The 18913-nt window shown below is 42.5% G+C and overlaps 1 protein-coding gene across 6 annotated transcripts in view; it reads left to right on the forward strand.

Moving 5' to 3' along the window:
- The first annotated feature begins 1598 nt into the window (after positions 1–1598).
- The window catches only part of NTRK2 (neurotrophic receptor tyrosine kinase 2), a 200792-nt gene continuing 183477 nt past the window's right edge, over positions 1599–18913 (forward strand). For 2 of the 6 annotated variants that reach the window (XM_032205277.1, XM_032205278.1), the window contains exon 1: positions 1599–2195. In XM_032205277.1, coding sequence (XP_032061168.1) covers positions 1975–2195 — 221 coding nt within the window. In that variant the 5' untranslated portion in view covers positions 1599–1974. The remainder of the gene's footprint in view (positions 2196–18913) is intronic. The other 4 variants (XM_032205280.1, XM_032205281.1, XM_032205282.1 and 1 more) reach the window with 3 other exon arrangements.

Consider the following 18913-nt stretch of genomic DNA (forward strand, 5'->3'; position numbering starts at 1 on the left):
CAATATTTTCATTTATGTTTCTTTATCTAATTTTCACTCATTGCCCTATAGAGAGGCATGAATCAGAGTTACAGCTAGGTATGGCTATGATTTTGTTAGCAAGATGTTCTTTAAGAGCAAACCCAACCCTGCCTGTGACTATGAATGCAAGGCCTACGAATGTACCCTGTAAGAATTGGATTTTTTCTGTAGCCTGAGAAATGCAAAAAGAACGGAGTGTTCATTCAATTAATAAGTGCCATATCAAATTGATTCCTGAGCACTTTCTAAACAGTGTATTGACTACTTGTTCTGTACCTTTGTAACAAAAATTCTGTAGCCTTTCTTTCTTGAATTCAGCGGTGGAGCTCTGAATTACTCATTTCGAAATACCAAGCTCGAGTAGTTTGATCAGAACAGGCCATCACCACCTTTGGATGTAATGGTATAGAGGCAAGTGAGCGCTCTGCCAACACAAAGCAAGGTGTGCCTGCTATTTATCGGGACAGGAGGAACACTGATTCAGACATGAGAAGATCAACATCGTTGTCATTTGGCCCAATTTCCCCCGCCACTCACTCTGTAAATCTGCGGTGCACACGCGTGGGTCAGCCCTGCTCGAACACACCAAACCTCAGCTCCGACAGCTGGCCTCCCCCAGCCGCCCCGAGGCGGTAGCACCGCGATGGGCTGCGGGGGACTCTGACTTTATTCAGCCGTGCCCGTGTGCGGGGGGGATCGCGGTGCGCGCTGGCGGCCCCGGGGCGCTGCACGGCGGCGGCGGGACGCGCGGTGGCGCCTGCGGAGCGCGCAGCGCCGGGCACTGCGGCGGGCTGCGGGGCACCGAAACCGCTGCCGAAAACCCGCAGCCGGGGGAAGGAGAGCGAAAGAACGGCTCTCCCGACCGCGGAGATGCTGCGGGATGGAGGAGACTGTCTGGGGAAACAGCGGAGCGTCGTGGGGCCGCTCGTCCGCAGCCTCGCGGGGGTCTTAGAGTGGCCCCTTTTATCGCCCCACAGAGAGAGCTGCCGCCGTTCTCCGCCCCGGAGGGTATGCCCGGTGCCCCTCGGCGAGGTGTCCCCGTCCTGGGGCGTAAGGGGCCGCGGAGAGGAGCCCCGACGGCGCCTGGCGGAGCGGGGAGCCCGCACCGACGGCGGGGTGCTCCCCACCCGCGGGGGTGTGCGTGCGTGTGCACGAGTGTCCGTGTGCGTGTGTACGCGTGTGCGAGTCTCTGTTTATGTGCGTGCATGAGTGAAGGCTCAGGCGCAGACTGCCTATTGGTATCTAATCTTCGGGCACCCTCCCTTCTCTCCCTCCTCTCCTCCCCCCTTTCCCCCCTCCTCCCTCCCTTGTCGCTTTTGTCTTTTTTTTTTTTTTTTTTTTTTTGGATTTCAGGCTCATTTTGTGGAGTTTCTGCCCCTCTCTGCGTCAGCCTCACGTCACTTTGCCGGCAGCTCCCCGGCTTGGGCTGGAGCAGGAGCCGGGGCTGCTTTATTATCAGCTGGAGGGGAGGAGGAGACGGTGCGTAAAGCGGCGAGCACGGCGCCCCGAGCCCCGCCGCCGCCGCCGCCGCGGGCTGCGCCCTCCCTCCCCGCCCTCCCTCCCTCTTTCCCTCCCTCCCTCTCTCTTTCCCTCCCTCCCTCCCTCTCTCCATCCCTCCCGCGGGCAGCGGCCGCCCGAGTCCCCGCAGGTAGAAGCGGAGCCTCCGCCACCTGCCCCTGCCGCTCCGCGCGTTTTGCAGCATCATCGGGAGCCGCCGCGGGGACAGGCGGTGCCGCTGCCCACCCGCGGGGCCGGGGCAGGTGCTGAGCCGTGCCGAGCCGTGCCCGCTCCCTCCTGAGTCCCGGCGACCCTCGCAGCCCCCGGTCGGGCACGGTGGCGGCTGCTGCTGCGGCGCGCCCATGTGAACCCCGACCGCGGGGTGCCGGCCCGCGGCGCGGAAGGCTGCGCACCCTCCGCAGCATCCCGAGGAGGCCGTCGGGCAGCGCCGGGGTGATGGGGGGAGGCACGGTGTCCTGGCGGCGGAGGCCGGGCCCCGGCCTGGCGAGGCTGTGGGGCTTGTGCTGCCTGGTGCTGGGCTGCTGGCGGGGCGCGCTGGGCTGCCCCTCGTCCTGCCGCTGCAGCTCCTGGCGGATCTGGTGCGCCGAGCCGGTGCCGGGCATCTCCTCCTTCCCCGTGCCGCAGCGGAGCGCCGAGGGCGACAATGTCACCGAGATGTGAGTACGGCACGGCCGGGATGGAAGGCTGCGGGCCGGGGGGATGGTGGGCATCTTCCCTGCGGGGGAGCGCACTCGCTCCGCGGGCAACTGCGGGGGCCGGGAGCCTGGGAGCCCGGCCGTGATTTAGCCCCATCTCCGTGGGCTCGGCCTCACGGAGATGCCCTTGCGAGCCCGGCGGGATGACCCATCCCGCCGGCCCCCGGTGGGGCTTCCCGGGAGCGCGGGGAGGGCGCGGGGGTCGCTGCCGGCCGCGGAGCATCCTCGGGGTGGGCGCTGGGCTGCAGCCTCCGGCCCCTGCCTCACCTCTGCTGCGGCAGCGGGTTTTTAATTAATCCATCGATTTCAGTTTCGCGGCTACGGTTTATTCCTGCGGGCTTCGCTGGGTGGTTTTCACCCCCGTCACCGGTCTCTCCTCTTTTCAATTCTTTTCAATTCCCTTTTTCAACTGAAAAAAAATAATAAAATAAAATAAAAAGAAAAAGAGAAAGGTAGGGATGCAGCACATTCTAATGGAAGGGAAAGGGAGAACAAACTATCTTCCCTGCCCTGGCCATAGACATGCAAGCCTGCTTTGCCCTTCTCCATAAGGTGGCTGGAAGGAGAAAACGCTGAGCCTGCAGGAGAATGAGAATTGTGCTCTCAGAGTGTTTGAGGATTAGGAAACCCTCACTATTAGCAAGGAAGGTGCAAAAATTTTTTTTTTTTTTTTTTTTTTTTCTCTCACACCTGTATTTTTTCCATCCTTGTTTGCCTGCAGCTGATAGTCGGTGAGGGAGTTGTGTAGCGATTCATGTTCAATCCTACATCCTTTAATAGCCTTGTACTCTGTGGCATCCACATAGGTTGCTTGAGAAAAGGTGCAAAGACTTACTGAGCAAAAATTTTGGCTACTGGGCATACAGATAATGGACCTGGACAGCCTTCTAAAGCTATTTTGTCTATCTTCCCCAGCCCCTGCTGTTTGTGGATTGTTACCCACAACATTTCTATTGTAAAAAAATCCAGAATATTTTCATCCAAATCCATACAGATTTCTCACTGTTTAATTTCTATTTCCTTTTCCTCTTTAATCTTTATTTAGAAACAATACAAAAATGCCATGAAATATTTTGTGATATTAGGTTAATTCTAGAACCTCTGGGCTATCTTTCTGCAGTTTGTTGTAGTCAGCTTGCTGCATTTCCCTGTGTGTGCCTGGCAAAAAATCTGGTGGCATTCATTTCTACTATTCATATACGGCCTACCTTTGGCAGATTTTTAGGACCTATGAGAATGGAACAACCTTTTTGAGTTGTTATGGCAGTTATTGTTTCAGATGTTTGTTTAATATTCTGTGGATTGCTTCATTAAAAAGAATTGCTTCAAGCTATGCATCTCTGCTCTTCTTCATAGGCTTTGCTAGCCTTATTATCTAGTACTTCCAATTTGGAGGTAATGCAGCAATTTCCCCCTAGAATTTAAACCGTTTAAAAGGCCAGAGGAATAAATGCATATGTAAATATGCACTCCAGCCACAATCAACTTAAAACATGTCTAGTCATTTTGGATTGGTGCTTTTCATTTTTATTCTGCCCTATGTTTTTGTCAGCATCGCTGTCTTTACAGTTCTTCTCAATTTCTACTGTATCATTCTGTGACATTGCATGTTGTTGTGTTTGGTGTTCTAAAAATAATTTTGAGTCATGGATTTCTCAGGAGATGTTCTTGCACATATTTAAGATGGTCTTTTCTAGTGTACTTTTGACATAAAACATGAAGGCCCTTTAATTAGTTTGCAGACATAAATTAAAAGTTGGACTGCAGTAACTGTCACATTATTTCATTGCAGGAACTTAGCAAGCATTGAGTATGTAAAGAAGCAGTTCTTTCATGGTATATAAAGATTGCGAAGACATGCTTTTAACACTGTACATCTTTCTTTATTTTATCTAAGAAACCAGTTTAAGAGGCTGAAGTTTTGCATTTTACTTAGGAGGCTTCAGGCCTGATTTTTCTTTTATGTGCTCTGTAGATACAGGAACACAATTCTGTTGGTCTCTGATGGAATTACTCTTGGTATAAATGAGAGCAAGAAAAGCATAAGACACTTAATTTCTAGTAATTTATTCCCTTATATTTCCTGCATGCCAGTTGAGACCAATCCTTCATTTATTGCTTATGCCCTCCTCTTGACTGGAGAGGATCCTGTGATCTCAGACAAAACATCCACTGACTCCAAATGCACATGGGCTGAATAAAGATCTTCGCCTGCGTTGTGTGTGGTGGGATTTCTGTGGTAACTGAATGGTCAGGGTGGGCATGTGGCAGCTGTGGTTGTTGGCTGCGGGCTGGGTGGATGGCACCGAGCAGGCAGGATGCAAGTGGGCAGCAAAGGTTTCCCCTTGGCTCTGAGAGGTGGGAGAGAGCCAGCATGATGCTGGTGGGAGTAATAGACCTGTGGTCCCATGCATAGGGCAGCCTCCACAGCCTGGTACATGGGAGCTTCTGTACTATTTTGGCCCACAATGTAAATGGTGGTTTAGAGCTAAATAAGTCTTCTCTTCCCAGTCCAACTACTACTTTATTTCTGGTTGGATCTGCATCCAAATCTTCAGAAATTAGCAGAAAGACTTTCAGAGCACTTCTGCATTAGCCTTGTGAGGCCCAGCTGCTGAAACTTGGTGTGGGAGGGCATAGGAGTATTTCTGCCTGGTGCTTTTCTTAGTCATCTTCCTCACTCTTTCCCTTCCTTGTTATTTTGCACAGTTTTCTCATTCTGATAAATAAAGGCAGATTAAAAAAAATCCCTGTCTCTAGTGAGATTTTAGATTTGTCCAGTTGGTTAGGGTGCTGACATGGGCTGGCCTTGATCTGGAAAGCATGTGCCAGTGCTAAAATCGCCTATCGTAACAGAGCTCAATTGTAATAACTATTTGGTACTAGTGATGCTATTAGAGATAAATGGAACTCCACGGCAAGGCCCTGCATTAAAGTCAGGGTTATCAGCCATTGAGGCTCACACTAAGAGCTAAGGAGCAAGAATGGTGAGAGCAAAATGAGTATATAAGCATTGTTAAATCCAGGCGTTATGGCAAATAAGTAGTTCTTAGTGAGATCACTTGAGCAAGAGTATTAATAGGATAGTAAATGAGTCACTTCAAAAATGTTCAGGACTTTTTGTAAAAGGACTGGTCTAATACTTTCTCATTGAGTAAAACGTATTGTTAGTATATCCCTGTGTCTAAGACACTTCATAGACCTTGATTTCAAAGTGTTTTCTTGCACTGTTAGTATATTCCTGGCATAGTTTTTCAGCTCTGGTATCAAGTCATTAGTATGTTGACTTATGTTTATTCAGGTGAAGTGGGTTTGAAATTAATGAGTGTATTTCAGAAAGAACTACTTGCCAACAAATAGGTGACTTCTTAGCTCTTGCCTAGTAAAAGACAGAGGTGATTGTGTATCGCGTACGTTTCAAAACCACAAAGTAAATTACTAATGCAGTTATATAAAGCACTCTAGAATTGTTAATAAATAAGACAGGATAAGTAATTTATAGAGTAAATTATTTAACAAGTCATGTGAGCTTGCGCTAAAAAAATGGCATGTTGAAATTCATATGAAGATCAGTGCTGGTGGTATTTTGGGTCTCTTTCATTTTAGATTTCTAGGCTGTTGTAGATTAAATATAGTGTAAAACTATCTTCAAGGCTTCTCACCCCCCAGCCCCTTCTTCTTCAAAGAAACTTTAGACTCTGCAGCAATACATGGCTTGGCTGGTTTGCAAAGCTATTTCTGGTGACTTGGAATTATATAGTAAAATACAACGCATGAGGCTACAAATTATTACAGGGGGTAGGGGCAGTGGTGATATAAAAGCTCATTTTAAGAATTTGTCTTATTTGTCTTTTTTTTTTTTTTTTTTTTTTTTTTATGTCTACTTTTAAAGATCTGGGTAGCAGGTTAAGGTAAATTGACAGTAAGCATTAGATTTTTTTTTTTTTTTTTTAATTTCCAGGCTTTAAAAATACTTCAGACATCACAAAACAAAGGATTTTGTATATGCTGGATGTTTTTGCTCCCAGTGATCTTCATTATGCTTTGTTTTAGTCCTCCTCCTTCCAGTTGTTAAGGACTGATGGGCTCCTTGGGGGCTGATAGGGGCTGTCTCCGGCAGGCTGGTGTGAACCAGCTTTTGCTGGAGGAATGCAGCATCCTTCAGGCGGTGCTCAATGTTGTGTAGGAGTGGGCTGGCAAAACACTGCCTCTTGTTCTATGTCTTTGGTCACTTGAGTTTTAAGAGAAGGTTGGGATTTATATATGAAAATGAAGGCCTTTTGTAAGAATTTGAGGCTTTGGTGTTGGATATGTCGTTTTCAAGAAACTTGTGCTTCCTTTCCTACTAACAAGAAAACAGAGAGTTGGGCAGTCCACCCTGCAATATCTTTATGATGACTTTTTCTGGATTTCTCTCTTTTTTTTTTTTTTTTTTTTTTTAAATTCCAAAAGTGTAAGGGAGAAGGCAGCTTAGCAAGATTCTAGATCTCAAATCACAGTAAAATAAAAACTTTTACATAACTAAACAAAAGCCTTATTTCTCCATTTTGGATATTGCTTTCAAGTAAGAGGGAAAAAAATGTTCTTTTTGTATTGCAGTTCCCTCTTTCCCGTGTTTTTCATCTCTCACTGCAGCAATGTCTAACAACATGTCAGTGAAGGTGGCTAGCAGAATATCCTTGCCCAAGCTGGATGAGCGTAGCCGGTAATGACAAGTAATAAATGATGAAAAATGAAGCAGAGAACTCTAGAAACCCTAAAAACCCTCTCAGTGCTTATTGATGTTAAATGTATATTTAGCTTGTTAGGCCTGAAAAGCCTCTCTTTGAAAACTGTCCTTTAAAAAGTGGAGCACTGATTGTATTAATTCATCATTTATGTGCATTTCAAATGGAGAAATATATTCGTAGAGATTTGAAAGCCATATGCCTGTACTGCTCTGTTACTGCACGCTGTGTTTGCTAAGATCTTTTTATACAAATGTATGTAGGCACAGAGCTGCTATTGAAATCAAATATATTGGGCATACACCTTAATTCAATTTTTGATTGTGAGCCTGTATTTTCAGAAACCACATAAAGCAAGCCAAGCTTAAACCCCACTGAAATATGTATACAGAGATATTGTTTCTTATATAGCTACTATTAACATAACATTGAAGAGCCATAATGCATTTACGGGAAAGGAGCCATGCCATGGAAATTCTGTTGTGAATATGCAATTTTTTAAAATTTTCCTGGAAGAAAACGACCTGCATTGAATGTTGATTATTGACAGAAGTTATAGCTGAAACTGTTAAACATATTTCATAGCAATTCAGCTGTTCTTGTTTCTGGCATGGGTTGTCATTGGTAGGATATGTTCTTGAAGATCAGGTTTCAGGTCAATATTTTTGGTTCCTAGTCAAGGCCTTAAGAAATGAGACTTTTTGCAGAACTAAGGTAAAGTAGAGCAAGACAAACCCAAGGCCAAAGGCATTTTTAGAGGCATTTTAAAAGATTGTAATCTTTAAACAGTGTGACTCGAACCAGCCTTTTGCTAAGCCTCCTGATCATGATCCAGCAAGGTCCTTCACTTGATGCCTTTTATTTTAGGGGAAAACTGAGGCTTGCTTTCTGAACTCATTAAAGTCAATGGCAAAACTTGACAGAGTTGGCATTTCACCAATGCAAAGTAGTTCAGAGGACATAACTAAGGCATGAAAATAACCAGTTCAAACATTTTCCTGCCTGACTTACTTTTGGAAGAGAAGGGGGCTGTTACTCCATTGCTTGATGTATGCTTGTCTGGGAGTTTTCTTTGCTCCCCTGCATTTTCCTACTATGTGAAGACTAAATATGTTGAGTCAACAGGAAGTTGAGAATGAGTATTTTAGAGTACTTCCCCATGCAAAAGAGTGGCAACTACAGTCGCTTCAAAAGCTTATACGAGATCCACAGAGAATACATGGTCCACTATATACACCTGCCTGATGTTTAAATAAAAGAAGGACAGTGCATTAATCAAAGTTAGCCCATTGCTGAAACGTTAAAGCAGTGAAATGGTGACACCTCTGGGCTTCCTATGGAAGAGTCCCATGATGAAGCTCTATTTGGGGCCAGGCGAGTTATCTGTTTTACCTTGTGGTTTGACTGTTGGGACAAAAGAAATCTCCCAGTTTCAGATTTAAATGAATTTATTTTTACCTTTTTTGTTTCTGAACCATACATATAAAAATAATTAGGGCCATATTCAGCAGATACTCTGTGAAACGCATATTACACAATCAGATGCTGTATCCCACATGAAGCGTACATAGGACGTGACTTTTCCCATTCTTTTGCAACAACTGTCTGATTTTCTAAATGCCAGACAGCACAGCGAGCATGTGCAGATAAATCAAGTGCTCATACTGGGCATGTCAGACTTATGGGCATGCACTGGGAGACTTCACAGCATGTGCTGCAAGTGTCACGCACTGGACTTGCTCAGCATGTCTGGGACTGTCCCAGGCCTCAGCATTTAAAATCTGGCAACTCCTTGCAGACTGTGCAGCAAAGGCACTTAAAGCATCTGGCTTCTCTCCTGTCAGCAGCGGAGAGCCCGCTTCTTCCAGGAAGTGATTCAGGAGGCTAAATTAGATTCCTACTGTGAATTACCTGATGGAGGCCCCCTCTTCCACTCTCAGTAAGAAAACCTGGGGGACTTAGTTCAGTGAGGTAAGTGGAAATGCAAGAGCTTTCCTCCAGCGAGCAGTGTCAGGCTGTGGAGTGAGTTGTTTGGGCGGTCCAAGCAAACCTCTTCCGTAGAACACGTTGGGACTGTCTCAGCTCACAGCAGAGCATTGGTCAGAACCTGGGTCTTGCACATCAGTATCACAACTACTGTCCTGTGTGGCATACAGATGTGGATTTGCCTTGATTCTTCTTGTCTGAGTCGCCTTACTTGGTCTGGAGTGTTTAAATGTACTTCTGAGCCAGAGAGCAGGACAGCCTGTTTAGCTAAATGACCATGATCCTCGTTGGTGCAGTGATATATCTGGGTCCTGCTCTCCTGAGTGTTCAGTGATGGCAGAAATGAGAGCCGCATGAACAGGTAGGGTTGAGGCAGCCCTTTCTCAGAGTGCTTTATGGTGCTTTATGGTGTCTTTTGAGAGACTGGGATCACGTTCCCTCAGGAAGAGGTAAGAATTGAACCTGGTACTCTTGGACTGTGGTGAATAGCTGTATTCAGTGGTTCTCACAAACCTGTGGTCTTCTACCTCACACAGAGAGGCTTTTATTTTTATTTTTATTTTTAAATCAGTGGAAACCTATTTGGTGAATATGGGTCTAGTTTTGGAGGGTGAGATTCCATTTTATTTTGGATAGGCAGGTGAACAGGCTATTGCTTATTTATCTCCTATTTCTCCCTCCAGACTTGCATCTGCCTAATTTCTAAAAACTGTTTTTGGAACTCATTATGCATACAGTGATCTTCACCTGGTAAACACAGTACAGTACTCTCCTGCTGGGAGCTGTTCTTTTGACTTCAGTGGGAGTAAGTAGTGTACTTAGGCTTATGCTGAAGTATTTTACAGTTTAAAGTGGAAGGAATTTAAGTATCTCTTCAATATTGTGTATTGCATACATACTGACATATGTACACAAAACTTCAAACTTTTCAGGTCAGATGCAAATAGATTTACAAACATTTTGATTTGGCACAAATCTCAAATTCTCAAATCTGCATCTGATTTTTTTTTGTTGTTGTTGTTTTGTTCAGCTCTAGACATCACTGCAGTACTGCAGATCCTCTGGACCATATTTATGTTCAGTAGTTGTCTTGTTGTCTGGAGCTTTTGTCATCTGGGGGACGTGGACTTAGGTGTCACAGCTACAGAAATAGATACCACTTGTCTTGGAGATGGGAGTGAGTCAAAGGAAGATTATGTTGATCTTCCCTGCCCTTAACATTTTTCCCAACCCTCCATTCCTGTTTGCATGGAGATGGGGCACTTGTTCTGTCTGCTTTCTTGGCTGGTTGTATGAACAGTTTTTGCTGTTCATGCAAGGCTTAGTAGATAAGAGACCTACAAAATCGGAGATATCATTGAAATATCTGCCCAGTGTTGTGTAGTTGCACTTCATACATCCTGGGGATTGGTAAAGTTGCAAAAGGTATGTAAACTGAAGGAGTGCTGAAAAGTGTGTGCAGCTGTGTGGTTTGGTTACAAGAGCCATAAGGATAAACAGCTTGGTAGATGAGAAAAGTATTACTCTATTCTTAAACAGTGGCAGGGGCGAAAGCTGTGAAGGTAAATGAAGAATGCTGTGAAGTTAATAGTAGAGAAGAAGAAGGTGAGTTTGTAGAAATGGTGAAATAGTTTGAAGACCACAATAGCAAAAAAAAAAAAAAACAAAAAAACAAAAAAACAAACAAACAAACAAACAAACAAAAAAAACCATCACCTTCTGAAAGAAGTATATGCAGGGTGAGAGTATAGTTTAAAAGGAAAATAGTAGAGAAGCCATTCAAAGACTAGAAGTTATGTTAAAATGGAAAATTGTCACTTACAAAAGAGTAGACTTTCCTAAAGTATAGCAATAAAGATTACGGAATTATGTTCATGAATGCATTTTAAGTCAAGTTGATCTCACTTTTGAAAAGGCAATATATATATGTCAAGCAGCAGAATGAAGAGAAATACAACTAGAAACCTGAAGGAAAGGCACAGAACATGGGTCTGCATGTACCGTTGCATGGGAGGATTTCCCCCAAATCATGTTGGCCAAGTACATGAACATGGAAGGTTATGAAGAAAATGACAGCAATGTGCTAGTCAGCATGAGTATTAGAAATACTTTGGATACTGACAAATGCTCAGAAAGTGTAAAAAACACATAATTATGCTAATATATTCAGTGAAAGTAAGAAACTACTTACATTAAGCGAAGAACAGGATTTCTCAAGTGAAGAGAAAGTGGTGTTTTTAGGAATGCTAATGGAAGAAGCTATAAATTCAGTAGATTGGCCAATTAAGTGAAGAGAAATGGACAGGACAGAGAACAGAATGAAAATAAATGTGATAACAGAAAGAGAAATAGGAAACCATAAATGTGGAATAGCAAAGAATACCCCTGGAAGATTGTGGCAGAGAAGTAATTTGAATGTTGTTGAAATGTTCTCTGTGAAATGCATTAGCTAAATACAAACAGTAAGATTGATGTTGATATACTGAAGGTGGCAACCTGTTTTGAGCTTACAAGAGGGAGGTAAACATCAAGTAAGTTGGTATAATGGAAATTCAGAAAGACAACCTGTATCCCTTTTGAAAGGGAAAAGGGGTTGCAGAGAAAAAGGATAGAGATTATAACCATATGTAGATTCTCAAAATTTAAAATCAGAGCAAGGACGATTTATTTTTTTTTTGGGGGGGGGGAGGGGTTTGGAAAGGGGAATATTATTTGAGATGTTAGGAGTCAAATTATTCAGCAAACTTAAAGCATTAACAGGATACAGGTGGATTTTCCGGAATAGATGGCTTCAAGTTCTGTAGTTTCACTTCATCAGTTGGAAGTACTACCTTTTGATCTGTATTTGGTGCAAGATGTATTGCACACAGTGAGTGGTACAATGGAAGGCATACCAGGTATGGTCATATGTCTTGATGATCCGGTGAATATCAGAAAAGACTGAACAGAATATGTGACATTTCAAGAGCCAGTACTTTAAAATTGAATAAATCTGTGTCAAACAGTGGAAATAATATATGTGGGAGGATAACTGACCTCAGAGGGAATTTCAGAGGTACTTTCTTGTGTTGAATTAAAAAGACTCGGGGAATACTGAACACGTCAAAACTTGAAGACAGGAAAAGGACCTGAACAGTTGTGAAGCAGACTGATTTATGTCAACAAGTACTTATCTACCTGAAGGATGTGCAACTCACTTAAGACATCCCTCCACAAAGTCACTGCCTGAGCTTGGATGCCTGGAAAGAAAAGAATTCAAAGGTTTTGACATCAACCAAAACGCTTTAATGTTTTCGTTCACCGAGAGAACTAAAAAGACACATCTAAAGGATGGTTAGGAGCAATTTTACTGTGCTGTTACAGAATGATGTTTTTCCATTTTCATTTTGCATCCGGGCCAGTAACAGCTACAGAGGTAGTGTGTACAAGTGCTGAAAAAGAGAGCAATTGTGTTACTATTCTTTGAAAAGTCACTACAGTAGGTGATTTTGTGGGAAAAAGAATTGTCACATATATTTTTTTGCATTTTGTTGTGGTTTAATCTGGCCAGCAGCTAAACACCACAGAGCTGTTTGCTCACCCTCCCCCCTCCCTCTCTGGAATGGGGGAGAGAAATGGGAAAGTGAAGCCTGTGAGTTGAGAAGAAGACAGTTTATTAAGACAGAAAAATATTAATAAAAAAAATAATAATAACAATAATGATGATAATAGTAGTACTACTAATAATGTGTATGAAACAAGTGATGCACAATGCAATTGCTCACCACCCGCTGACTGATATGCAGCCTAACGCCGAGCAGCCGGGCCCCCCTACCCCAGCTAGCCACCCCTATATATTGTTTAGTGTGACACCATATGGTATGGAATACCCCTTTGGCCAGTTTGGGTCAGCTGTTCTGGGTCTGTCCCCTCCCAGCTCTAGCTGCACCCCCTGCCTGCCTGCTGGCAGGACAGAGTGAGAAGCTGAAATGTCCTTGGCTTAGTATAAGCACTGCTCTGCAACAATTAAAACATCAGCATGTTATCAGCACTCTTCTCGTCCTAATCCAAAACATAGCACCCTACCAGATACCAGGAGGAAAATTAACTCTGTCCTAACTGAAACCAGGACACATTTATATGTCCCTTCAAGATGCTTTTTCTTACTATCAAGTTAAAAAAGAAGAAGAAAAAAAGAGCTTGTTTACTCTTATGTGTGCTCTCTTTAGAGAACTAATAAAGAACCACATTCACTACTCTTCTTCTGTATGTTTATATAATGTCTTATTTTTAGTGTATGTTATAAAGGACCTGTATAGCAGTTTAAGCCTCTTCTTGACATTCTGCAGAGATGATTTCTTGTGCAGTAGGTAAAATGTACTTTGTAGATAAGTATAAAGTCAGTGATTAAGATATATTTTTTGATTTAATAGCTTATTGTCTGTCCAGCTTGATACTTCTTTCTGAGTATATCAACAAATAATAGCAGCATTTACAAAACATCTTTGCTAAGGATAAGCTAGACTTTAGCTGTCAACTGACCTCTGGAGAAATGTCAAAAATTGATGCCTTGGTGAAATATCAACCATGTGAACTTCATGGAGCTCAGCAGGGAGGACAGGTCTCTGAATAGTGATCCTGATGGAGAAAATACTTAAATAAACTCTGCATTCATTTTGTGGAAAGTAGTTCTGAATGTGGAGCTTGTCAAGGGCATGAATCTTAAATCTGGATAGCTGCATGAAGTGTCTTGAGAGTTGGCTAGATCTGGTAGTGTGCTATTTGAAGAGAAGAAAACAAACACCTTGAAGCCAAACCAAAGATGTAAGTAAGCCCAAGGGTGCATTATGTTTCAGTTTCCTTGCCTCTAAATATAGTAACTGTTTCCTTAAACTCTGCATTGCAGACATATTTATTTATTTTTAATTTTGCCTTCATGTTTGCATTCTGTAGAGTGAACTAAGGCTGGCTGGTAAACTGTAGGGTTTCCACTTCCCAGGCAGTTGTAGTCATAAGCAAGAGTATGGATCTGCCCCTGCAGCATGAGAACCAGAATGAGATCACCAGTGAATTCTTCCTTTCTCCTACTTTAAGTTTGTGAAATGGCACTAATTGTTCAAGATGTCAGGGTTGGAGAAGCAATTCCCAATGGCAACTGCTTGCTTCTTATTGGACACTACTGATTGGATAGTATCATAGTATTTTGGCATGTAGTCAATGTCTGAGTCCCTCCGTCTCCTGGCCGGTGGTGCAGCCACAATGTCAAGGACAAGGAATTCTTCAAGCTAACTGTTCTCACTGACCTTTGCCACGAGACATCTAGTTCGGATAGCCCTGAACAGTGTGTTATCTGACTGTGGGATATGTGAAAAGAAGAATTTGTGTGTATGCCTCTCAAAAAATGTGTGTTCCAGTGGCTGCCAAAGAAGATCCCAGAGTTAATTCTGTCAGTTCTAGAGTGCCTGTGCTGGCATGTAGATAGGTACCTTCTTTAGGGCTACTAAGATGGTGAAGGGCCTAGATGGGAGACATATGAGGAGTGTCTGAGGTCCCTTGGTTTGCTCAGCCCAGAGGAGAGGAGGTTGAGGGGAGACCTCATGGCGGCCTGCAGCTCCCTCACGAGAGGAGAGGAGGGGCAGGCGCTGAGCTCTGCTCTCTCCGACAGCAACAGGACCTGAGGGAACATCATGGAGCTGGGACAGGGGAGGGTCAGGCCGGGGGTTAGGGAAAGGTTCTACCCACAGAGAGGGTGGTCGGGCACTGGGACAGGCTCCCCAGGGCAGTGGTCACAGCACCGAGCCTGCCAGAGTTTAAGAAGCGTTTGGACTGTGCTGTTATTCATATGGTCTGAATATTTGGGTAGACCTGTGTTGCACCAAGAGTGGGACTTGATAATCCTTATTGATCCCTCCCAACTTGGGATATTCTATGATTCTATGATTTAGTTTTCTCTGCCAAACACTGTAGATGAGAGGAAAAATTACCCTAAAGGACTTAAGGAGCCTGGGATAGTTGCAATTGATTTTCCACTCTTTGTGGTATACAGGGTGACTCACAGAAACAAACAAACAAACAAACAAAACAACAAACAAACAAACAAACAAAAACACAACAAAAACAACAGTACTTGCTCACAATTTATCAGGAGACACCAAAGAGGCAAGGAGTTGAGCACGTGTTTGTGTAACTGCTGAATTCTGGGTAAGTCCATGGTGGACTAATCAGATGCTGTGCCTCTTTCCTGAGTCAGGACACACTTTTTCAGCTGTCAAAGTTCTGTTTCTTGACATTGGCCTAATGACATCTGGCATGGATAATACCAGATGAGGAGAGCAATACAGAATAAATAACAGTAATAAGATTGAGCCTGTATATCTGTAGAGAAATTTCTGCTTGTATGTGTCTGTATTATACTCATTGCATGCTGTTAGAGTTTCCCTCCTAGGGGGAGCGTGGTCCTACATATAAAGATTTCTTGCTTGAGTAGAGATTATGTCATTGGTCCCTACATCTGTCTGAAACCTGGCATTCCTGATATGCAGCATTGTATAGCTCTATGCTTCATTTTCAAACTATGTGAGTTCACACCCCTCAAGCATTATTTTAAGTTTGGTTTCAGAGGGGCTGCAAATGAAACCCATTTGAATCTGCCAAGTTTCATCAAGTATTGTGTCAAGCTTACAAAATTTTGCATGATTTTGATGCATAACCATAAATCAGCCCAGGTGTGCTGAAAATGTCTGTAAGTTTTAGCTTGCCTTTTGATGAACTTGGTTTGACATTTGATTTTGTAAGAAAATACAGCACTAGGGAACTTTGCAGTGTTTAATTGTGGATGTCACATACAGCTCTCACAGTAGTGTAGACTAGGGACATAAGTGACCTGTCATTAAACGATAACTGATCTGCTGGCAGTTCAATGTCTGGAGTGTGCTGCCTTCTCCCTAAAGATTTAGTGAAAAAATATCTCAGCATATTAAGTTTTCCCAAAGTTCAGAAACATTTAATTTGACTAGAGAATGTTTAATACATTTCAAAACTTTTTTTTATTATTATTATTTTTTTATTTTTTTCCACAGCTGTGTGAACCAAAGGTAAACATATAATTGATTTATTTTTTAGAGTGTTAAGAAAATATGTTTCCCATAAAGGGAGCTTTCTGGCAACAGAAATACTTCTGAAGCTGAATTACAATGTTTGCTTGCATCTTTGCATCTATGTTGTCAAGACTAGGGTGCAGTAACTTTTTCCAGCATGAACTTGTAGCTCCAAATGAAGTAATGTACATTAATGTACATTAGTAAAGAGGAAATAGGGTAAATTAGATAAGATAGGGATACAGAATTCTGCTTTTTTTTTTTTTTTTTTTTTTTTTAAGACATTTGAAAGTTAGAGTGAGATACTTTTTTGAGCTGCTAAAGCACAAAAGAAGCTCATTTATTTTAAAGTGCAGAATATGCTTTCTATTTTTGCTCTCATAGTTCAATTGCTTTCAGGTTGCTTTCCCGGCTTTGTACAAACTTAATCTATAGTCTTTCACATGTGTAAGGAGCAGAAAAGAAGAACATGTTCTTAAAAAAGAACATGGAAGAGTTAACTCTTTCACAATGAAATTTTAAATTATCCTTTCAATAATGTTACAGAAACTGTGAAGCATGAGTGTGTGGCATTGTTCAATAGCTGTTGAAGTATGCTGAGATGAACATGTTATTATAGGTTGTAGTGTGCACTCAGTAGGTGTATGATTCTGAATGCCTTTATCAGAATTAATCAGTAGTTTACAAAGAGGAGATGAAATTGAAGGTCTAAAAACAAATACGGTTTACTGATGACTCACTGAAGGAGAGACAGAATGCTATAGCATAATCAAGTGAATACTACTGTAGACAGCTGAGGGTTTGGTTTGAGGTAGTAATTGGTATTTGTGAGCTGCTGTGTGTGATCTGATTGGGTGTTATCCAGCCACAGTTTGGTGGCACTGCACTTTGCTGTGGTGCACAGGGGGAGCTTCCAAGCCCCTCATGTGACTTCAGCCAGCCATGAGTCAGGATGTTTTTCTTCTGTGCTACGATAAAACCTTCAGTTAAAGAACAGGGTGGATGTTCTGAAGGGCAGGCAGGCAAATTACATTTCTCAGTGTCGCCCACTGCGAGTCAGAGCTTTTAGAGTATTAATGTTTGATGATAAGTAACATCAAGGTAGAGTAGTTGTGAAGAAAGTAAAAATAGCATTCAGTTGGGGAAGAGGTTTTATTTCAAATCTGCCTCTAAATTAAACAGAAGAACAACTTCCCCTGAAAGTGTAGAACTAGTCACTGTACTTTTTTCTTTCTTACTGCCATGAAATAGTTGCACAAGCTTGACTTAAAATAGTCTTGTTAAGCAAGTAAGGAAGCATAAGGGAACCTGCTCATGGTAAATTACATCTGTCCATTCTTTCTGCAAGGATTTTCAACTGTATGAAATATTCTTTACTGTCATATTCTGGACTGAGAGTGTTTTAACAAATGTATTGCATAGCAGCTATTGTTCTGAGCTAGTTACAATTCACTGGGTAACCCAATGTTCTGCATTCCTACCTGAAGTGCAATTATGGACAGCTGATGGTTCTTTTTGGTTCTTTCAGTTAGTTAGAAGGTGGCATCTTAAATCATCTACCACATTCACCGTAAAGAGACTGCAACCATCTCAGAGTAAAGTATGGTTGTGTCTGTCTGCCCCCCCCCCCTTCTTTTTTTTTTTTTTTTTAACTTTTAAGGGACATAATAAGAGAAAGATAAAGACTATACATTTATGTTGCTTCTTCCTTCCATATCTTTTTTTTTTTTTTTTTTTTTTTTTTTTTTTTTTAGATTCTGTGATTATGTTCAGATCTTTTTTTGGTGTAACCTGTGTTGGTAGCTTCACTGACTTCAGCAGAGCTGAACTGTTTTACACTAGCTGAGGTTTACTACAGAATGCAATACACTAATATATTTTTATGTGACACTGTAAGTTATATCAGAGTTCTGTAGCTCCTCCACTGTAGTGGGAGGTTCTGGGTAAATGTTTTTATGATTAAAATTGCGATGTCAGATTTCGATGTGTAATAACTGTGTTTAAGTAATGGATCTGGGTTATGGTGGTGTATGTCAGAACTCTTCCAATAGCTTAATCTTTACGTAGTGCAACTGGTTTCTCAGTTCATTTTCTTTTACTTTTCTGAGTCCCTTTTCCCTGTGTTTCTCTGTCAGTTTCCCCTATTCCAGCTCATTTGTGTTTTTCCTATCACCGTCTCACCAGGGTTCTTAGTGGTTGAACACTGAAGACAGGATGAAGAAGCTATCTTGACTCTTGAATAGCTGCATTTTAGTGTGATAAGATCCAAGCGACAGAGAAGATGATAATTAAATAATGAGCTGTTCTTTGGGTCAGGTTCAGATGCAGCAAGTTCATCCACGTGCAGGACTCTTGGGTGGGATAGTCTTTAATAAACTGCTTTGGTTGGCAAAATACGTGAATTTACCTACCAAAAAAAATAATAATAAAAAAAAAATTAATAAAGCCTAAGAGATCAGATTGCTTTTAAAATTCAAAGGGAGCATGTACTAAATTCAAAGTAAGTCATTGTCTTGTGATGGCTCTTATTCTTATCCTATGAAGATCTGCAGAGCTGTCAGTGTCATATGACGCAGGGGTAATGTGTTTTGTCCAGTGTCATGCACTGGCTTTTTACTGCTTTTCTTTTCTCAGGAGACAATGAATGGTGTAATGAATGGTGTAGGTGAAATTTTTTTGCTTTTCCTGGCACTTGGAGAGAGTGTAGCCCAAGTCAACTTTGCAACTTGGAATTGGCCCAGCCAAGCTCTTCGGATTCTCAATCTTCTGTTGGGATATGCACACACTATTTCTTTTATGTACTAGTTGAAATACATTCGTTCTTTTGTGGGAACGCAATCCACTTTCCTTTCTATTTCACCAGAATTCTCTTTGAATGTGACAAATGCTT

Source organism: Aythya fuligula, chromosome Z (genome assembly GCF_009819795.1).
Source record: "Aythya fuligula isolate bAytFul2 chromosome Z, bAytFul2.pri, whole genome shotgun sequence".
NCBI classification, from domain to species: domain Eukaryota; kingdom Metazoa; phylum Chordata; class Aves; order Anseriformes; family Anatidae; genus Aythya; species Aythya fuligula.